Source organism: Juglans microcarpa x Juglans regia, chromosome 8D, assembly GCF_004785595.1.
Source record: "Juglans microcarpa x Juglans regia isolate MS1-56 chromosome 8D, Jm3101_v1.0, whole genome shotgun sequence".
NCBI lineage: Eukaryota > Viridiplantae > Streptophyta > Magnoliopsida > Fagales > Juglandaceae > Juglans > Juglans microcarpa x Juglans regia.
Window position 1 is genome coordinate 13,782,617 of NC_054608.1, and position 23,397 is coordinate 13,806,013.

At 38.1% G+C, this 23,397-nt stretch overlaps 1 protein-coding gene across 5 annotated transcripts; it reads right to left on the reverse strand.

Annotated features, from left to right (window-relative positions):
• Window positions 1-532: 532 nt before the first annotated feature.
• On the reverse strand, window positions 533-20,065 carry LOC121242933 (histidinol-phosphate aminotransferase, chloroplastic-like). Of its 5 annotated transcripts, XM_041140945.1 has the most exons (10): window positions 19,963-20,065; window positions 19,610-19,873; window positions 4,626-4,709; window positions 4,276-4,430; window positions 4,048-4,145; window positions 3,719-3,827; window positions 3,085-3,242; window positions 2,080-2,222; window positions 1,814-1,954; window positions 533-949 (listed from the first exon to the last, which is right to left on the reverse strand). In XM_041140945.1, exons 1-10 carry the CDS (start codon window positions 20,008-20,010, stop codon window positions 818-820), a joined length of 1,332 nt encoding a protein of 443 aa, XP_040996879.1. In that variant the 5' UTR covers window positions 20,011-20,065; the 3' UTR covers window positions 533-817. The 5 variants fall into 5 exon arrangements, with proteins under 5 accessions (XP_040996879.1, XP_040996881.1, XP_040996883.1 ...); XM_041140947.1 differs by lacking the exons at window positions 19,610-19,873; window positions 19,963-20,065 and adding an exon at window positions 9,408-9,531; XM_041140949.1 differs by lacking the exons at window positions 19,610-19,873; window positions 19,963-20,065 and adding an exon at window positions 8,627-8,751 and having other exon boundaries at window positions 4,276-4,486.
• Window positions 20,066-23,397: the final 3,332 nt, after the last annotated feature.

Sequence of the window (23,397 nt, forward strand, 5' to 3'; positions counted from 1 at the left end):
GTGGTGATAGGGTCCTAATCTGTCTAGGATTAAGATTCCTAATGAATTGGGGGTTTTCTTGGATCTTTACTGGCTAGCCACTTCTCTAGGTGTTTCCTGACGTATCTTGGAGTCCAAGCAAGCAGAGACTTGTAGAGTCTCTTGACTTATCCTAATTGAATTAGGATGGGTAGTCAACTCAGGGGTTCGGCCAGGGCATTTCCTACTGCTTTCTTGAGCCTAAAAACAATGCTTTACCCAAAAATCTCCACTCAATCCCTATGCTGGCAGCCAATCTGCAAGGTTGGACCAAAACTAGTCCAAAATAATAACCCAAATCGGTCCAGAATTATAGGCCCATGGGCTTAAATCCCAAAAAACTCCAATCATTTTTTATGACAAGAAATTCCAGAGACCGTGCAAACACAACATATTTTTACCTCGATAAATCCCAGACCCATGTCTCCCAACAGATATCCAATCCTAACAATAAGATCTAGGGCTAGGGGGTGATAAGTATCCTTTTATGAAGAAGCAAAGAAAAACAACCATATAAAATTGGAATTCAAATGTAAAGATAATTGAGCCTTTCGCTCTGTCTCTCTAGCAAAGAAGGTTTTTTTAACCATAGAGAACTGTCTAGATTAAACAAGAACGCACCATTCACCTTCCACAAGAAAAAGAAGATATCAAATTTGAAATATAAATATCATTTAATTCCAAAACAAAGAACATATAACTGTTTAAAATGTGGTTTAATTAGCATAAAGTACAATTTGAATTTGACCTCTTAATCAGATTCTGCTCCCTAAAATGTTGACCCTGCTCAGTTTCAGGACTAGGACAGGAGTCTAAGGCAGTTCATCAGGGCATCTGTGTGCTCAGGCTTCCCAACAGACATGCGAACATAACCCTTCAGTTCTTTGTTATTGTAGTGACGGATCATTACGCCCATTTTTGCAAGGTCCTCCTGTAATATCAAAAGATTATCAGAACATTTATTTATCTGGCACTCTAATTGTTCCAAAGCATACCAAGCAGCAATGGCCATATAAATTATCCTTTATAAGCACTGTAAAAATTCTTAATAGAAAAATAAAAACCATCTTCATGGACCATCAACCGGTAGAACTGTAAGCTGGTTCTCCAAATTACATCTCAAACTGACTGGATAGCTGGTTCAGCAGTTATCTGGCTGACCAGTCAAGCAAACCCAAATTTGATTCTTCTAAAGTCCCTTGAAATCAATCATCTAGGCACATGTTTACCAAAATGCATTTGATTGCAAGACAAAGCAACCGGTCAGGATGCGGCCGAGCGTCAAGGGCTGGTTTGGAATGAGTTGTAGACATAGATATTTTGGATTTGATTCCAAACTAGTTGTTTCCCAGAACTACCTGATACACGTTTTTGGTGGGTGGTTTGGAGTTTACTCCCCAAGGGTCATCCAAAGGGACCTGCCTTTGTAAGGTTCCATGGCATTAAGAGAAAATTTGAGAGATGAAGCTGAAATAGAGGATACATTATCGATATTTTACCCTATTTTCCAAGGTGGCTCCTATGGATCATCATAGATTTGAGTAGAACACTACATACTGTGTAATTTTGCAACCTAATAGCAGCATAAAGTGAGGTCACAAAGATTGCCCTATCACAGAGTAAATCTAAATGTAGTTGTCTAGAAAAATCATTGTTCATTTTTAAAAGGAAGGCAACTATCTTGTCAAATACATTTATGCCAGATCATCTGAGTAGATACAGCAGAAATATTGAATCCTGAATGAAACTTCTTTTTACATGGTAAAGTAATGATATAGGCAAAAAAGTTACGCACCTTTAGCTTCTTAGCATCCATTCCAGATGCAACCTCACAAAGAATGAAATTAGAATGGCTGGGATATGGATTGAGAAATGGCACTTCCTTAAGAAAATTATAAAGCCTCAACCTTTCTTGTACCAAAGCATCTTTCACTTTCTGGTAGAGATTGTTAATTCATATTAGATATGGCATTGACTGGAAGTAATAACAGTTTCTCTCTTACAAATATCAATAACTGATGATATGTATGGGCAATACAAATAAGTTAGATAGGAAATGACCTCAAGATATGAGGGATTCTGCAAAGCTGCACAAGCAGAAACTTCAGCAGCAACCGAAACATTATGAGGTTGCTTTGCTCTCCAAAGATACTCAATAATACTCAATGGAAATGCTCCATATCCCACACGAAGTCCAGCTAAACCTGCATCAGTTGTTTATTTGCAATTTAAGGTTCTGATCATTTCACATTAAGGAAAGAGGAAGGACGTTTCTAAAAGGAACTAATATAAATTTCTTATGACAAATAAAAAAATTTAGAATTGGAGCCATTAAAGCTGAAGTTTGTGGCATCGGAGTGTTGCAAGACAGTTATCTTTGATTAAACTAAACCAGTAAGAAGGCATATGGCACAAGAGTATTTGTGAGTTTTGGTTCATGTGCTATTGCATACGTCGATGGACTCATCCATAGTGATTAGCCTTCCCAATATCCATTGGACAAAGAACAATAACGGGTATCTCATCTACACAAAATTTCCTTTGTTCTACATTTTGCTTTAGGGTTGTAAAATTCCCTAGCATAACTTATTTATATAGAAAGAATCCCAGGCACTGGAACACAAGTTTGGACCTTATTGCTAGGAAAGTGGAAAAAGGAGCTTTGCTTTGTCGATATTTCATGATAAATGTAATACAATTTTAAGAACTTACCCATTAGTACACTGGGGAACTATAACTCTCTACTACTTCCTTTGTCTTTTTTCTTTAAGCATTCTAAAGAGCAAGAACTTCTCCTTTCCAAGCAATGTGGGTTCCCATACACTACCCACCTTTATCATTCAGTATGGGGTATCACATAATAGATCTTGTATTAACAGATCATAACAAAGTAAAAGATCTTGTAATTACCAATTCAATAACAGGATTGATGCTCCCACAATAGAACCATATGAGGTGACATGCAAGTTCCCAAATAATTAACTCTAAAGAAAAGGCACTAAAAATATACACCTTTTTTTTTTCCTTTTTCATAGTGCTACAGCGGAACTAAAAATATTCACCTACCAGCCCTTTTGCTAAATGTTCGAAGAACAATTAAATTCTCATGCTTTTTCACCCATTTCATCTTTGACTCAATTCCTGAAAACTCAATGTATGCTTCATCCAGCACAACGAATATGGGAAGCTCAAGGATTTTCATGAGAACTTCGTCATCAATTATACTGCATACAGTAGGTAGTGTGGAAATATAATGTCAGAGTAGAAATTACATGACTAGAAAATAATCCAGAGTTCAAGAATTTCACATATATTGTGCAGACTTATTAGATCAGCATAACCACACCAGACCAAAGATAGAGTCAAAATCCTGAAACTCAACACCAAAACAATGTCAGAATCTTTAAGTTAAGAAGACTTAAGACATTTAAAGAGTGATTTATTGTCCCTAAAAGTAGACATGTTTACTAAATGTAACAATATACACAGACATTATAAGAATAGACCATCTAGCCATGTACTAGAACCCAAACTATGAACAGATCTTTTCACTTTTCTTATGTCTTCAAGAGGTGATGAAGTGATCTTCTCTAAATTTGGTAGACTGCCCACTACGGGACAGTAAGGGAGGGGCAAGTTAAAGATCTCAAGCCAATTATGTATGCCAAAAATACATGAAGAAAAGGGAATTGAGGGGTACCTCCCATCTGGATTGTTGGGAGATGTTAAAAATATGCATTTGGGTTTCTCCCGTTCAACAACATCTGTTATTTGTTCTACATTCAAGCTAAAATCTGCCTTCCTTGGAACTGCAGAATGACATAAAATTGCAGGAGGTTATGCACATACAATGTGACATGCAAATGAAAAGCAAAGCAGGCAGTGAAAAGCAGAGCAGACAGAGAAATGACAGATGTTTAGGAACTCTATGTTGGTGATGAACACAAGAATTTACATTAATGAAAGAATGAATTAGAGACTGCAAAGACTGTAGAAGAAACTAGGAGAAAGTACTAAATTTATCTGTACCTTTTATTACAAATGCACCATTTACTGCAGCATCAAATTCATACATTGTAAAGGTTGGAGGGCAGTCCACTATCTTGTCACCAGGATCAAGCACACATCTGCAGGATATGGTGAATATCAACAAAATTTGCACAAGATTACTAACTGTTTGTTACTGAAGTTAGGGAGATAGACAATAAGGGCATATTTATTTGGAAACATTACAACACACAAAAATTAATTTCTAACCTCATAATCAAATCAATGAGCTCATCCGCCCCACATCCTGCAAGAATATACTCAGATTCAAGTTCTGAATCTTGGGCAAGGGCAGCACGCAAACGGCGGCTTTCAGGGTCTGGATAGACGTATGGAAACTTCATCAAGGCCAAAGCTTCGAAAACCTATAAAAATGAATTTCTATTTAGGATAGCAAAGGGTGTCAACACTCAGAATGTGCCTGCAACAAACACACTCTTTTTTTACTTCAAATATTTAAACACTAAATAATATCTCGTTAAAATCTTTAACCAAATCAAATAACTTAGTTTTTTAATATTTAATATTACATAGAAATTATAATGGCGAATATGACTTGCCTCTGGGGGAGGACCATAGGGGTTTTCATTTGCATCTAATTTGATGATATCCTCAGGCTTCCTTCCAAGACGAGATGATAATACCTGTACCAAATAAACCCTTTCATTTATCCAGATATCAAATAACTAATTAATATGGATTTACACTGAGTTGCGTAAGAAGTGATACAAATCGTTCTCAACTTGAAATCATTCTCAGCACTGATCAACCCAATCACAGATAAAAAAGCACGATATGAAATTGATTTTCATATTCTTTTCATTTATGAAAAGTAAACAAACAAGAACAGTCAACAAAACTGATTATATAGAAACCAGTTGGCTTAAAGGAAAATGTAGAGAACCTGCAGTAAGATCCTTTTCAATTAAGTTATCAACGAGCCAGATAATACAGAAATCTGGCAGTGGATTATAAACAAATATATAACTAAACTGGGTGGTGACAGGGTTAAGGCCATAGGATTAAGGTGGGCTGCCGTAGTCAAATTTCAGTAGTTGTTGAAAACGGGTTTGTGAGAATACTTCATGAAGTTTGAGCATCTGGTAAAAGCTTATGATGGTCAAAGATCACCAAAGGTTCATTTGAGCTTAATGAAAGCACCTTAATTAGTAGGGCTGCATAATGATTTCTTATGAAAAAATGGTTCACCTAAGTAGGTCAAGTGATAAATTTACAAATTTTAAATGGTAGACCATTAAAGTAGAATATACGGTAGAATGTCAAGTACTGACTTCAACCCTCCACAACTCAGTAATAAAAAGAAAGTAAAATCAATCCAAAGAACATGAAAACAGATAACCAAGATGAACAAGACTCATTCAAGAATGCAAATGACAATCTCGCAGAGAAATTTCGAGGAACTCACTCAAGTATACAAAATGCAAGCCACTACACATAAAACGCACTCTTCCTATCCTCACTTAGATGAAACACAGCGAGGAGAAAGGACTTTGGCTTGGCTTGGTGACTCTATTCTTCAACAAATCCTGCAAATTTTTTCAACTTCACTTTTCTGGTAATGGGGATATCTATAGGGCCTCACTGACATAGGTGAGGTTCCTTCTTTCAAGACAATCTGATGATTAAATGATCTTGGTGGTGGTAGCCCCACTGGCTCCTCAAAAACCCCTTAGAACTCATCAAGCATAGTTGCTACTTCAGACTGCACCTCATTAGCCCTTTTGCTCCCTTCTACTGCCACCAATTGTAACAGCCAACCTTGTTTCCTCACAAAAGACGACTTCAAAAATTTTCCACCTACTTCCACTAATATGCTCTCAAAATAAAGGCCTTGCAAACCCAGACTCCTCCCTTCTACCACAAACTTCATCGACATATTTGTAAAGTCCCAATTAATGGGACCCGATGTCTTGAGCCACTATTCACATCCCCCAAGAGTTAGCACATGAAAAGGGACTACAAATTTAGTACCTTGAATTATGATAACCTCTTCACACCTCTCTTGACTTAGGCCTCGTTTGCATTCAAAACTCACCTCAACTCATCTCAATTCATCTCATTTCATCATTACAACTTTTTTCAAATTCTCACATAAAATATAATAATCAATATAACTTTTTCAAATCCCAAAACAACTTTCTCAAATTTCCACACCAAATATAATAAATAATTCAACTTTTTTTTACTATTCACAAACTATCTCAACTCATCTCTGAATCCAAACAATTCCTTAGAATCTTATCCCCATTAGCTACTTTAACTTGCAAGCTAGAATCTTTTGAATTCTCAACTTAGTTGTCACCACCACTAAGGGATCCAAGAAGTTATGAATACTTCTCGAATCCAATAAAATTTCTACTGAAAAAGATCCAATATTTCCAAGCAATTTCATGGCATTGTTGCTAGGGCAGCCAGAAATAGCATGGATAGATATCTCCAAATCCTCACCCCCACTCTTTTGCACTTCTTCACATTTATGCACTGACTCAGGCCCATACTCATGTTCCTCTTCTCCTTCCACAAACTCATCTAATTGCAACAGGTAAACATTAGGATTTTTACAAACATGGGTTGGGTTCCACTTCTCTTCACAATGGTAACAAAGGCGTTTCCTTCTCTTTTCGTCCATCTGAGAATAGAAACCCATTTTAGTTGGAACATTATTTCTCTGCATTCTATTCCCCACCTCTAATGCTCTTTCAAAAGAACCTCTCTCCACACTTACTCCATTTTGTCTCCAAAACTTCCTTGAAGCCTATAGTAGAACATAGAGAGAATATTTCTTATTATTCATTGATGTTCAACAACATATACATACTACATACAAATGACAATTATACCCTCATAAGTTACACTAATTACAACCATGTCCTCTAACACTCCCCCTCAAGCTAGGGCATATATATCACATAAACCTAGTTTGGATCAAATAAGCTTTAAACGACTATAACACAATGGTTTGGTAAAAATATCTGCAAGTTGATCAGTAGACTTCACAAAGGGTGTAGAAATGTCACCACTTAGTATCTTAGCCTGAATGAAGTGACAATCAATCTCAATGTGTTTAGTCCTCTCATGGAACACATGATTAGACGCAATATGCATTGCAACTTGATTATCACAAAATAACTGAAGAGGGACAGGAGTTGGAAACCCAATCTCTTGAAGAAAGTGTTGCAACCATGTCAGCTCACTAATAGTGTGAGCCATTGCTCTGTATTCAACTTCTGTACTAGATCGAGCTACTACTGTTTACTTCTTACTCTTCCATGTAACCATGTTACCTCCCACAAAGGTACAATATCTAGTAATAGATCTTCTATCTGAAGGAGATCTTGCCTAATCAGCATCTAAAAAAGCTTCAATTCTAAGATGTCCATTTGGTCTATAAAACAATCCAAGGCCAGGAACTTGCTTAAGATAACGAAGAAGATGAATTACAGCATCCCAATGTGAGACCCTGGACGTTTGTAGAAATTGGCTCACTACACTCACTGCATAAGAGATATCAGATCTAACGATAGTAAGATAATTCAATTTCCCAACAAGTCTTTGATACGTACATGGATCTCCAAACAACTTCCCTTCCTCTTTCAAGAGTTTACGATTTGGGTCCATAGGAGTGTCAATAGGCCATGCACCTAACATGTCAGTTTCTTCCAGAAGGTCAAATACATATTTTCTCTGAGATAGGTTAATACATGTTTTATAGGTTAATACCTGTTTTAGATCTACCGACTTCAATTCCAAGAAAGTATCTAAGTTTGCCCAAGTCTTTTGTCTGAAACTAATCATGTAAATTTGTTTCAGCCTAACAATTCCAACTGAGTCACTCCCAGTAATTACAATATCATCCACATATACAACCAACAAGATATGACCTACATCACTATATAGGTGAAATACCAAGTGGTCTGTTTGACATCTATGAAGACCAAATGCCAATAAAACATCAGAAAACCTCCCAAACCATGTTCGAGGAGATTGCTTCAAACCATATAATGCATTTTTTAACTTGCACATAGTACATCGACACTCCTCGTGAGCAACAAACCCAGATGATTACTCCATATACACTTCCTCATTTAAGTTGCCATGTAGGAATACATTTTTAACATCCAACTAAAATAAGGGTCAATCCAAATTAGCAGTAAGAGAGATCAATACTTGAACGGAAGAAATTTTGGCAACTGGGGAGAAAGTCTCGCCGTAATCAATGCCATAAGTTTGAGTGTAACCCTTAGCAACTAAGCGGGCTTTCAAACGTTCCACAGAACCATCAAAATAGAATTTGATTGTATATACCCATCTACAGCTAATAGATTGTTTACCAGATGGTAGAGGAACAAGATCCCATGTTCCATTATGGTGAAGAGCATCCATTTCATTTTTCATAGCTGTCCTCCATCCTGGATCAGATAAACCATCTTAGGAACAGAAAGTTTTGAAAGTTGAGAAGTAAAACATGAAAATGATAGAGATAAGACATGACAAGAGACATATTGGCTAATCGGATGTTGAGTAACACAAGAACGAGTACCTTTTTGGAGAGCAATAGGTGGAGAGTCTGAAGCACTAGGTAACTCAAGATCAATCTGATGATGGAGACAAGGTTGGTGGAGGCATGGGAGCCGGGGGCCGCAAGCGATACGAGTACACCTATAAAGGAACAAGGGGAGGCACTGAGAAGGGTTGGGTAAGGGAACAAGATGGAGAAGGGAGAGGAACTGTCAAGCTGATGAAGGCATACAGTTAATAAGGTGACACACAGTAAGAACATCATCACTCCAAAAACATTTAGGAACATGCATGTGCAGTAAAAGTACTCGGGTTACATCTAACAAATAGTTATTTTTGCATTCAGCCACCCCATTCTGGTGAGGTGTATAAGAGCATGAAGTTTGATGAACAATTCCCTTATTACTTAAGTAAGTGTCAAAGGCACTAGATTGATATTCTTTAGCATTGTCACAACACAAAACTTGAACTTTTTGTCTAAATGGAGTTTTAATTTCTTCCTGAAAGATTTTGAATATGGAAAGAAGTTTAGATCATGCCTTCATTAGAAACAACTACGAGAATAGTCATCAATAAATATAACAAAATACGGAAACTTGTTTGATACAATGTTGATTGGTCCCAATATATCAGAGTGAACCAATTCAAAATGACTAGATGTTCGATTATCAACTTGAGGTACAAAAGACACACGATGGTGTTTGCTAAGCTGACATGCTTCACAAGGAAATGAAGACATATTTCCAAGATTCCTAACTTGATGTTTCAAAAGAGAAAGAAATGGGTGTCCAAGGCAGCAATGCCATTCAAAAACAAGTGATAATGAGGATGTGAGACTCAAGTGGGTGACTGTTTGACATCAAGGTAATATAGACCACCAGTTTCATGCCCCATACCAATCTTCTTCCCCATCTTGAGATCCTAAAAGATACATACAGAGAGATAAAAGATCACAGAACATTGAAGATTTTGAGTAATTTTACTAATGGGCGGCAAACTAAAAGGAAAACTAGGAGCGTATAGAATAGAAGACAAGGATATAGAATTAGTGAGTTTAGTAGGTCCAATGCCTGTAACTTTAGTAAGAGAACCATTAGCAAGATCTTGTATGTCATAAGGGAAATTGTAAGCAAAAGTGAATGTCTTCTTGGATGAATTCTGTTGTATTAGCAGATTGCCTACACCTTTGTATTGTATTTGGGACACTCAAAGAAGGGTCGTACTGGATTTTTTGGAGTGTTCCATGCTCTAAATGGCACTTTAAAACCACAGATGCTCAATGGATTGTGACTTAAAGTACGATTAACCAAAGATGATGAAGAAACTAATTTTGACATTCTAAATCTGTCACAAGAAATTACAATGAATGCATCTAATGATATTTAAGAATGAATATGGCCAGCAAATAAAATGTTGTAGAATTATACAAAACCAAACTATAACCATAGGAAATATTAGCACCTAAAATTTATATAATATATATATATATATATATCATCTTGAATGACATCCATTAAATGGTCATGGAAGCATATTTTAAAAGGTTATTATAAACTGAGAACAACAACATAGAGGATAATCTTAAGCAACATAACTGAGATACAATAACGCCCGTCCTTGTTATGGACTTTAGAAAATAATTTTAGAAATGAGACAGGAATTACTGACCCTTTTAAAACTTTTTCCCTTTCCTTCCCAGGATATGAAAGGTTCCAAGTGTAAGATAAAAACCTACTCTATCAGTTAAAAGAGAGTTTGCAGCAGAAATCTTTAAATTAAAATGAAAGTCCTTTTACAAAATTACCCTTTCATACATTACATAAAACCCGCCTAGGCTTCAATCACACTCTTTGGAGATGTCATAGTATCTAACTTAGATAAGGAATAAGACAAACCGATCAGATGTCCATTAGTTCCTGAATCGATAATTCATGGATCTTGAGTAGATAAGACAAGACATGTGGACATTGTACCTAAATGGGCAAGAGTAGCTATGGAAGATGAAGCCACTCGTGAGCTCCAAAAGCTGATCATACTCATCCTTCGATATACTAATCATCTCTAGAGTCAGGTTGGAGTTTGTTGACGGCGATGTAGCATCTTGGCAAATGGCCTTATTAGCAGACCTAGATGATTTACCATGTAGATCCCAACAATAGTCCACCGAATGGTTAGAACGACCACAATGGGTGCACTTACAAGATTCACGACCTCGAGTGTGATTACCTCTGGCATCACGTCCCCCACGTGCACCTCTACCACCCTAGCCTCCATACCCACCAAGAGTAACATAGGAGGCAACTAAAGCGGATCTCTCATTACTTTGATCAGAAGACAATTGAGATCCTTGTCCAAATAATGTGGCTTGTTAAGGTCGGGAGAACGCATCAGAAAATGAGGAAAATTATAGACTTGCCAAAATTTGATAACGCACCGACTCATACTCAGGTTTTAAGCCAACAAGAAACCGAACAACATTAAACTCTTCACGTTATTGTAGCATACTTGAAACATCAAAAGTGATAGGTTGATACATTTTGGGTTCTTCACATATGCTCATTACTTGAGAATAATACTCTTCCCGGCCCAAGGCACCCTATTCCAACCCAAAGAATTGCTGACAACTCATAAATGTCAAGATTGGTCTGAATACCTCTTTCCATTGTTTTCGTTCATTTATATAGACAAGGGTTACAACCGACCACTCATTCCAACAGCTAGTCTTACTATACACGTTAAGTCTATTTACTGTACACAAAGAGTCTATTTACTGCTATACTATCTAGATATAGAAAGCATCTCTGTAACATCCCCCCTCAAATTGATGCTGGTGGATCAAGAAGCATCAATTTGTCAACCAAGAATTGATGCTGGTGCCGAGAAAGAGCTTTAGTGAATATGTCTGCAGTTTGACGTTCAATGGAAATGTGAGGGAGTGTAATCACATGTTTGTCAAATGATTCACGTATAGAATGGCAATCGACTTCGATATGTTTCATACGCTCATGGAAGATAGGATTAGCAGCGATTTGAATAGCACTGGTATTATCAGCGTGAAGAGGAGTGGGATGTAGTTGAGGAAAACCAAGTTCACCCAATAACCCACGAAGCCATGTGATCTCAGAGCATGCGGAAGACATAGCACGATACTCAGACTCAGTAGAAGACTTGGAAACTCTGCCTTGCTTCTTACTCTTTCAAGAAATGAGTGCATTGCCTAAGAACATGCACCAGCCAGTAACAGAGCGACGAGTATCTGCACATCCGGCCCAATCAATATCACTATACCCCACCAACTGTAAGGAAGATTCTTTAGGAAAGAACAACCTGCATGTCTGCGTGTATAGGTGCCCTTCAGATATCGGATAATGCGACGAACAGCGGCTAAATGAAGATGTCGGGGAGCCTGCATAAATTGACTAACTTGATGTACAGCAAAAGAAATGTCAGGACGAGTAATCGTCAAGTAGTTCAAACTCCCAACAAGCTGCCGATACAAGGATGGATCTTATAAAAGCTCCCCTTCTTCCTGACGCAGCTTAAGATTTACCTCCAAGGGAGTAACAACAGAGTTACCCGATTGGAGACCACCCAATGAAATAACGTCCTGCGTATATTTGTGCTGGTGTAACGTACCAGTTGGAGTAAGCTGTACCTCAAGGCCAAGAAAATACTGCAAGGGACCAAGATCTTTCATGTGAAAAGAGGCCTTGAGATGAAGTTGTAATTGCTTAATTAACTCAGTATCGGAGCCAGTGATCACAATGTCATCGACATATACGAGAAGTAATACAATTCCTGCAGAAGTCTTGCGAAGAAAAAGAGAGGAATCAAACTGACTCTGAGTAAAATGAAAAGCAAGCAGGTTAGAGCGAAATTTGTCAAACCATGAACGCGGAGCTTGTTTCAGTCCATACAAGGATCGGCGTAGCCGACAAACCTCTGAGGAAGGTGTAGCAAATATGCCGGGAGGTGGGGGACATATAGATTTCTTCCTTCAAATCCCCATGTAGAAAAGCATTCTTCACATCCATCTGCCAGAGAGACCACCCTTGCGACACGGCAAGTGCCAAGATAGTTCGCACAGTAGTCATTTTGGCAACAGGTGCAAATGTTTCTTCATAATCAATACCATACTCCAGTCGGTTCCCAAGAACCACAAGACGAGTCTTATATCTGTCCAATGAGCCATCAGCTCGAAACTTGATTGAGTACACCCATTTACAACCAATAGGTTTGACATCAAAGGGACAAATTATAAGGTCCCAAGTGTGATTGTCTTGAAGAGCTTGGATTTCCTCTTGCATGGCCTGTTGCCAGCACACTTGGGTGGATGCCTGGGTATAAGAGTGAGAAACAGAAATAGTGTCGAGAGTGGCAGTAAGCGAGATGTGAGGAAAACCATACCTATCTGGTGGATGTGTAACCCGGGTGGACTGCCGAGGTATAGGAACCGCAGAATCAGATGACGGATCAATGTCTGGAAAGGGCGTTGAAGAAGGGGGAAGACGTCGATGATACACCATACCCGGTTGAAATCGCTTAATAGAAGAAGACACATCATCAAAAACGGGAAGAAGAGTAATAGGAGGATCAGAAATAACCTGAAACTGAAAGAAATATTGATTTTCAAAGAAAATCACATTCCGTGAGATTCGGGATTTATTTGCATGAGCATCATAACAAACAAATCATTTCTGAGTAGGACTATATCCCATAAAGGCACATGTGACAGACTGTGCAGCAAGCTTGTGACGCTCAACAGGTGGCAGATGAACAAAACAAACACACCCAAATGTATGAAAGGATTGATACTCAAGAGATATGCCAAATAATCGAAAATATGGAGAATCATAATCTAGAGTAGTAGTAGGCAAACGATTGATCAAATAGACAGCAGTAGATAAAGCTTCTACCCAGAACTTAGAAGGTACAGAAGAATCAATCAATAAAGTACGGACGACATCTAAGAGATGACGATTTTTACGCTTAGCGACTCCATTTTGTTGAGGAGTATTAGGACAAGAACGCTGAGAAATGATCCCCTTTTGCTGAAGAAAAGCTTGAAAAGAATGAGACATGAACTCTCCCCCTGAGTCGGAGCGTAAAGTTTTGATACAAGTACTGAACTATGTCTCAACAAGCGCAATAAATTTTTGAAAGACAGAAAATACGTCAGCTTTAGAACGGAGAAAATATATCCAGGTGAATCGACTATAATCATCGATAAACGTCACAAAATAACGATACTGGCCATGAGAAATAACAGGACTCACACCCCAAACGTCAGTATGCACGATCTCAAAAACAGTTAGAAGCACGACTACCATACGCAGGAAAAGGTAAAATTTTACTTTTACCAAGACGACAAGTAGCACAATCAAAAGATACAGGAGAAGAAGAAAATGAATCTTTATTGCCCAAAAACCATGTTTCATAAGATGAGTCAAGACAACAGAATTAAGATAACCTAATTTCTTATGCCAGACTTCATTAGTATTGGCAGTAGCCATACAAGCAAGGGAAACAACATGAGGAATAGAAAACTGTAAGGGAAATAAACGTCCTATTTTAGGCCCCTTCGCGATCACCGTCCCCGACACCTGACCCTGCACAAGACAACCACCACGAGAAAAATGAATATCATAATTATTATCTACCAATTGTCCAACAGAAATCAAATTGGTAGACAATCCAGGAGAAACAAAAACATCGCGAAATGAAGAGCCCAAATTACCAACAGCAATAATAGGAAGAGTATTGCCATCAGCGATCTGAATATTTTGCGCGCCTCTATACTTACGAACACCATGGAGACCCGTCATATTACCAGTCATATGATTAGAAGCGCCCGAATCAACAATCCAAGAAGTTGAGTTAGTACCTGTACCTTGCAGGCCTAAAGCCGTAAAAGCATACACAATCATTTGTTGAACTATTGCTGGTGTGAGAACAGATGAATCAGAGCTTACAATAGGCGGCGCAGAAGATGAAGAAGAAGACTGTACAGTAGCCTAAAAAGCTTGGGATTGGCGATTCTGAGGCCGTACTCGACAATCTTTGATGAGATGACCTTCTTTCTTGCAGTAGTTCAAACTTTCTTAGAACAGTTGCGAGCAATATGACCAAATTCCTTGCAACTGAAACATTGCAACTTGTTCCTCCCTCTCCCTTGTGCTGCATAGGCTACATTCACAGTGTCAAAAAAGACCTTCTCAGAAGTCATACCTATTTGAGTGGATAACCGATGTTCTTCACGCAACAAATCTCCCAAACAAATATCCAAAGAAGGAACCGGATTACGGTTCAACAAACCAGCTCGAACAGGCTCAAATTCGGGTCGAAGCTTCATTAAAAACTGATCGAGTTGACTCTCAACATGAACTGCTTGAAGAGCCGCAAGTGCTATAGTGGGAACCTTAGCATGAACAATGGCAAAATACTCGCACCAAATGTTAATAAAACTAGAATAAAATTGTGCGATAGGTAAATTGCCTTGACCATAATTACTAATTTCCAATTCTAATTGAAACTTCCGAGCACTATGATCTTGGTGGTAAATGCGGTGAAGATAATCCCACATAGCCTGAGCCGTAGTAAAACATCGAAAATTGGTCACAAGGTGAGACTCAATCATCCCCAATAGCCAAGAGATTACCTTGGCATTCTTGACCTCCCATTAAACAAATTCTTTTTCATCAGTGGGAATTTTAGCAGAATTATCAATATGATTTGATAATTCTTTTATAGACATGATGAAAAGCACTTAGAAAAATATGCTCTAAGTAGTCAATCAAATAAGCTGCAAGCCTGACTTAAATTAGGACCAAAATAAACCAAAACTGATAAAGGCCCAAAGTCACGGTAATAAGTCTACTCCCAAAATAAAAAGGCCAGCCCAAACAACTGAAATTCCCACGTATAGAAAGCAAAAAATTTCACCCAAAAAATTTCGATACTCACCAAAGGAGACACCCGCACAAATGAATCGGCAAACCGATAGGCCCGATATCACGCAGAGAAGAAGGTGCACCCCGCACCGACGTCAACCAGAGGAAGCCGAGCACCTCGCAACCGCCACAGAAATTGCCGTCTGCCACAGAGAGAGTCGACGGTCCCACAGCGACCCAGCCACCACAAAACAAGCACCGCGAAAGAGAAGAACTTGCCAGGAAACAAACGGCAAACCAAACCACAACAGAAATGACTGATGGTCACTCAGCCACCCACAGACAACACCGATGGCCACAGACGGTGCCGTCAGCCACACAGCCACCCACAGACAGTGCCGACAGACACCAAAGATACGAACCCACCACCGAGAACAACCGAAACAACCGAGAACCACCACAGATAGTTCCAACTCCACAACCAAGAACAACCGAGAGCAAGAAAATCTTGCAGAAACAGAGGAAAAAAAAATTCCTCCTATCGCACATGAAGGATTTAAACCACAGAGATGAATATCAGGTTAGTGGCTCTGATACCATGTCAAGATTGGTTTGAATACCTCTTTCCATTGTTTTCCTTCATTTATATAGACAAGGGTTACAACCGAGCACTCATTCCAACAGCTAGCCTTACTATACACGTTAGCTGCTATTTACACATTAAGTCTATTTACTGTACACAAAGAGTCTATTTACTGCTATACTATCTAGATATAGAAAGCATCTCTGTAACAATAAATACTAGTTATGTTCCCAGCACCTGAATACATCTGTTTGAGATGCCTCCACACCTCTTGAGCGATGTCAAAATGTATTAAGCTAGTGCAAATATTAGGCTCAATACTAGTCAACATCAGTGACAAGATTTGAGCATCTTCTTGCTCCCATTGAGCAAACATAGAACTAGTTGAGTCAAGCATTGGATCAACCAAGTGGGTACGAAACCCTTGCCTTTAAAAAACATTTCAACAGATTTTGACCACAACATATAGTTTTTTCCATTCAACTTCACTGAAGTCATAGGCATATTAAAGTTTGGTGCTAGAGACAATGACTCAAATTTAATTGCCATGGAGAAAAAAATCACAACTCAACTTGGAGACAAAGAATCCACACAGAATATGAAATATGGATGAAAATAGGGGTGCTACCCGCCCCCTACAGGGCGGGGGGTGGGGTTTTCACCCCCGTCCCCCGCCCAGGTGGGCAGGGTGCGGGATGGATTCCCAATCCGCCCCACCTCCATCTACTTAGAAAAAACACTACATTTTACTTGGTTTAAAAATTATTTCTAAGTCCAAAAGTAATTAAAAATACATTTTTATACCCAAATTATAAATTTAAATTTTGTAAATATAACTATAATTTAAAAACTATGTAATTTTTAAATTTGCTAATACATATTTTGTGTAAATTATAGTGTATTAGTTTTTAAACTATGTAGTTTTTAAATTTGCCAGTGCATATTTTGTGAATAAGTCTAACAAATTATAATATATATTTATATATACACAATTTATAAAATACAAATATATATTTATGTTTACATATATAAATATATATATATAAATGTAAGCGGGGGTGGGGCGGGGCAGGGCTGGGCCCTCCCCGCAACCCGCCCCCGCTAGGGGCACTAGATGCGGGGCGGGGGGGCCCTCCCCTGCATGGACGGAGCAGGGTTGCCAGCCCCACCATTCAGGGGTGGGGCGGACGGGGGCAGGGCAGCGGGGTGCAGGGCCCCGTTGCCCACCCCTAAATGAAAAACCGAGAAACACAATCTGGAAAAGTAGAAATCTAGCTTAAGTACCCAAATTTCGGATTTGTATGGGGTGGAATCAGCCTGTACAAGTTGAAACAGGCATGTATCAGCTCAGAATCGGCTTGTATCGGGTCTGAACAGGGTTGTTTCGGGTTTGAACCCGGATGTATCGGGCCTGAACCGACCTGTATTGGGTCTGAATCGGACTATATCAGATATGTTTTGGGTAGTGCCGGTACCGGCTTCAAAACTAACCTTAAACAGGGAATAAATTATCCTAAACAATAATAAGTGAAGCTAGGTTTACAGTATTCTCGTTACCAAACGGGTATTATTCCGAATAGGAATAAGCTCTTACTCCAGGTTAGGGGCATACGCACTCGAGAATTGGATAGTTGATACCTACAACCAAACACCCCGAGACTTCGACGTCGCCGGCAACAAACAGACCTCCTGACAGTCGATGACAACGGGAAACTTGGTGGGGTGCATATAGAACGACGACGAGCTCGATTCTAGTGCCCAATACCGGAGACGACACCTAAAGAGCACTGGAAACACCTTGAAAAAATCTACCGGCCGCCAACGACAAAGAGGAAAAACCACCAGAGTGCACAGACAACGATGATGATACCACACTAACCACCACTAGCTCCGTCACATAACCACCACCAACCGACCACTCAACTCTCTGATACCATGTAGTCAAACATAGAGATAATACTTCTTATTATTCATTGATGTTCAACAACATATACATACTACATACAAATGACAATTATACCCTCATAAGTTACACTAATTACAACCATGTCCTCTAACAAAGCCAAAATATATTGTTCCTGGATTTTTGCTAATCCAACGGCTGCACTTAGGTTGATTGGATTGAGCATTCAAACAAGTCGAATCTAATCCTTCAACCCACTCAAGAAGCAACTGAATTTGTGCCATTCAGACAACCATTTCAATCTATTTGATTGTCCTTCAAACTGGGCCTTGATACCAAACCAAGGCCTCCATAGGGCTGTTGGCCCAAATCTATTGACCACAACCTAAGGCATCCTGATACCAAACCAAGGCCTTCCCTTCTATATGATAAGAGACCATTAAAAGGCTCTGGTTGGAAGGTATATGATGAAACTCAAAATATTGACTAACCTTAAAAATCCACCCAACATGATTGTTCTCATCAAAATGGGGAAAATCCAAGTGCACCCCCCTAGGTATAAAACCCCTCTCCTCACAACCCTCTTCTCTAGGTTCCCGAGACTCTTCTTGAATAGAATTAACTTGTCTAGATTCAACTAAAGCCTTGATCATATCTGTTAGTTGATCTAACCTTTCAATGATTCCATAAATGGCCTGCTGCGGGTCGTCCAACTGCTTCTATGCAGCTTCTTGATGCCTCTACAAGCCTTCTTGGTGCAACTTCAAAGCAGCAGCATGTGGCCCTTCTGCCATGAGAGGATCGCCTCTCTGATACCAATTGTCAAGTACTGACTTCAACCCTCCACAACTCAGTAATGAAAAGAAAGTAAAATCAAACCAAAGAACATGAAAACAGATAGCCAAGATGAACAAGATTCATTCACGAATGCAAATGAAAATCTTGCAGGGAATTTTTGAGGAACTCCCAACCTCCCACACAAGTCTACACAATTCACAGATGATCCTTTACTGAACAATTCAAAGGTTCTGTTCTTACAATTAGTCTAAAATGCACCGTATCACTAAGTGTACAAAACTCAAGCCACTACACATAAAACGCACTCTTCCCATCCTCACTAAGATGAAGCACACCGTTTCATTAAACCTCAAAACACACCGCATCTTTCCTTTCCTTTCCTTCCTCATTTCCAGCCGTTAATATCATTACCCTCACCCGTGACAATCTCCTCCCCCTCAAGGTCTTGCCCCCAAGGCACCAGTGACATAGAAACCAAAATACTTAAATATTCATTCTCAGTCTTCACAGGCAGCGTGAGACATACACACACACGTAAACAAGATCATGGATTGTGGTAGGAGTTAGCTTGGAAAGATACTTGCCCGTGGATTCATGAAATTCGGGGAACAAATAATAGAAAAAAGAAGCAAGTAGTGGGGTTCTCATCTTCTAGTAATGAACTATCAATCTAGCTCGTTCTTAAACCCGAACGACACTGAAGTGGCTGACAAATGAATTCATAACAAAAACATAGCCATTTTATGGACGCAGCAGAAATGAGCAAAAACAGACAACACAAATGGGATACTCAAGAAACAGGAAAAAGGAAAATGGGTTTGATTTAAATACCTCGAAAGGCAAAATGGGCTGATAAGGAGATAACTTCCTCAAATGGGGTCGAATGAAGGAGTCACCGGTCAAGCGCTGCTGACCCTCATCGACGTGTTGTACTGAAGGAACAGTGGAGGTCATAGCAAAGACCCATGTGCGTTTCCCTTCAATTGAACAAATGGGTCTGTGCAATTGAGGCGCAACAAATTGTTCAGAACCGGTGTTGCGCTTGATCAAACAGAGAGAGGAGGCGTTGTAAATTTCAATGGCACCCATGAAACTCTGCATATTTGACAATCAGGAAAAAATAAAAACCAAAATAAAAAAGGTATGAATTTTGCTAAGGGAAAGTGTGAGGGATATTCAAATACCTCAGTGGAGTCAACGACAAAACTCAAGAGGAAGGGATTCGGTGGCATACAAGAGGCAGTGAACTAATACAAAAGTTGAGGGAGAAAAAACAAAAGAAGAAAATATTAATGATATATACTATACTCTCAATCTTATTTTTAGTATATGATATATTTATTACTATTTGATAATAAAAAAATATATAATAAATAATTATTTGATGGTAATAAATATAATATATCTTATTTAATAGGATAAAAATGAGATGGTAGTATAATGTATAGAATTTTTTATTTGAAAAGTATAATGATATACACAATACTCTTATCTTATTTTGATCATACTAAGTAGTATGTGATACATTCATCACTATTATATGATAAAAAAAATGTAATAAATAATTATTTAATGGTGATAAATATGATACAACTTATTTAATGAGATGAAAGTAAGATACTAGTATAGTGTATAGAATTTTCCATTTAAAAAGCATAATGATGTATACACCATCCTATTTTAACGGTGTTCCTCAAATTTATTATTCAATTTTATGGTTTATGTATTTTATTTTTTTATTTTTTTAACTTAATAATTAAAAAAATAACTATTAATGAAATTATGTATTTTTTTAATAATAAAAAATGTTTTAAAAGTACTTAAAAAATAAAAAATAAAAAAATTATAACTAGTGACGGCTCTCTAGCATGATTCTTTTTTAAATTTAAAATTAGAGATAAATGAGAAAGAGCTGATGAGAGAGAGAGGAAATGAGAGAGAGAGTAGAGATGAGAGAGAGAGAGAGCGGAAATGAGAGAGAGGACGACAAGGGAGAGACGATGAGAGAGAGGCCAAGATGAGAGAGAGAGTTGAGGGGTGAGAGAGAGAGAACTGAGATGAGAGAGACGATGAGGGATGAGAGAGAGAGTCGATGAGAGAGAGAGAACTGAAATGAGAGAGACGATGAGGGATGAGAGAGACGCTGATGAGAGAGATAGAAGCCGTATGCATTTGAAGGAAAAAAAAAAGTGGATGAGAGACATTTACATAGTGTGTGCATTGTGTGCACTACTATAATGGATGCTCTCTAACACTACTCTTTAAAAAATATATGATATAGATTTTACTACATAATGTGTACAAAAATGACTGCTATAAATAATAATTTCCCTCAATAATATTTCTTCTATATATTTAAACATTTTCATTTGCCCCTTCTTTTCGAAAAGGGACGGCATTACATCCATTTTTTTGGGAGGAATTCTCTCGAAAGTGGAGTAACTTTATCATTGTTCTAAACTTATTATTATTATTATTTTAATATATATTTTCTAATCTCTATAAATATTTAAAAAAATCATAAAATTATTAAAAAATAACTTTCTAATCATTAAATAAAATAAAATAAAAATAGTCAGTGCCCACTCTCATTAGGATGTGAATAATATTTTCCTTCCGAGAAGTGCCTACGCAAGTACAATTAATTTACGAGGTGTAGAAAAAAGTATAAACAATATAATTCAATTAGAACTATAAATTTGATAAGTAATGTGTGATAAATAATATTTTAATAATTTAATATCATAATAGATGATAATGGTACGATGATAATATAAACATGATGAATAGTACTTCTCATTTAGCGTGCAAGGTATTTGAGTTCTCTGGCTTTCCATTTTTACAAAATTGATATATGAATTATAAGAAATTATCAAATAAATACCTCCGTCAGTTTGCAAAAATTAAGAATTGATGCCTCGAATTAAAGGTATATGAAATTTTAAAAAGTAATTTTACATATAACTATAAAGTACGTAAACGTCGCGTAATTGTTTTGAAAAATAGTAGGGTCATAATTAAAAATTAATTTTTTCGTATGAATCTCATATTTTATTCACTTTTTTTAAAATAATTACGCAACAGTTATACAATTTATAGTTGTAAATATCTTTTCTTAATTTCAAATTCTAATTTTACAATTAATCCAAAATTTATATATATATATATATATATATATATATATATATATATAAACACGTTCTAAGATTCCAGTAATGCACGTAGGTCTGGGACCTCTTGGTTATATTACTTCGAGGGCATCACTTTGATTTGGAGTAGCGATTAACTGCATGATTCCCACGTGTAGTACTAATTTTGTAATTGATTAGAGCAGGGTGCTTTTATTTGATGGTAGTTGTGGATTTGGAGTTTTTTAACCAAACCCGGTCCATTTCAGCGAAACCTGTGGACCATGACTTGGCAAGTCAGGGAACAAAAAGGGAGAAAATTCAAACCGGCCCAAGAAGGGAGAAGCACATAATATACCATCAGATGTGACAAATTAATAAGAAAAAGATCGTTGGGATCTTGCCACCAACAAAATCAGCTGCATTAAATGCGATGTCAAATAACCAGTCCCAGGGTCGAGTTCATGTTGCTAACAAGAACGGTCGTATTAAATACAGCGCCACGTTGTCCGAAACAAGGGATGATCATTACAATGACAAAGGAGCTAGAGATTTCTCAAGGGACATGGGTATAAAATTATAAATAAAAGAGAGCAGGCAAAAAGGGAAGGTGAGTCACTTTAAACTTGCTCTCTGTTCTTTCTCTCTTTTCTCCTGCACTGAATATATTCTGACTTTAGCATTGAATGTGTCATGAACACATCTGACCACCACATTCTTCTCTTTTATAGAAACTCGGCGCGATTCGGGATTGGTGGTTACAAAATATGCTTTAACAGTTGGTGTCGTTTGTGAGATCGATAGATATATTGATCTGACAGCATCAGCATACCTTTTGTATGCCAGCCACAACGCCTCCCGAAAGACCCTCGAACAGGAATCTACTTCTACAAGCATGGAGGGGAGAGTTGCAGAAATGGAAGAACTCATTAAGAAAATGGCCAAGGATATGGAGGCCCTCTGACAGGAGAACGGGGCGCTAAAATAGAGGAATTTTGAGCTTGGAGAAGCCACCTAACCAAGTTGAATCGAATGGATGGAAGGAGAGTCGTAAAATGTTAGCGGGGTACCACCTAAAGACAAAGAACGCAAAAGGATGAGCAACGAGTTGTGCAGCCTTATGAACAAATACAAGGAAATGACAAAGAGAATAAGGGGATCATCCTCCGTGCACCAACTACTCAGCAGCACAGACCTCCCTTACAGTGCCAAAGTGATCATAGTCCCATTTACACCGAAATTCAGAGCTATTCAAATAGAGATGTACAACAGGTCCAAAGACCCCGTCGAACATTTGGAAACATTGACCCACATGATGCTGCATGACTTCTCTGGGGAAATCACATACCCAGTGTTCCCCCTAATGTTGAAAAGCTTTGCCCGGACATGGTTCGGAGCCTTGCGGCCAGGAACCATCCACGACTTTGAGGAGTTAGGCTGGTAGTTCTTAACGCAATTCATGACCAGTCAAGAGAGAAGGCGATTGGCCGC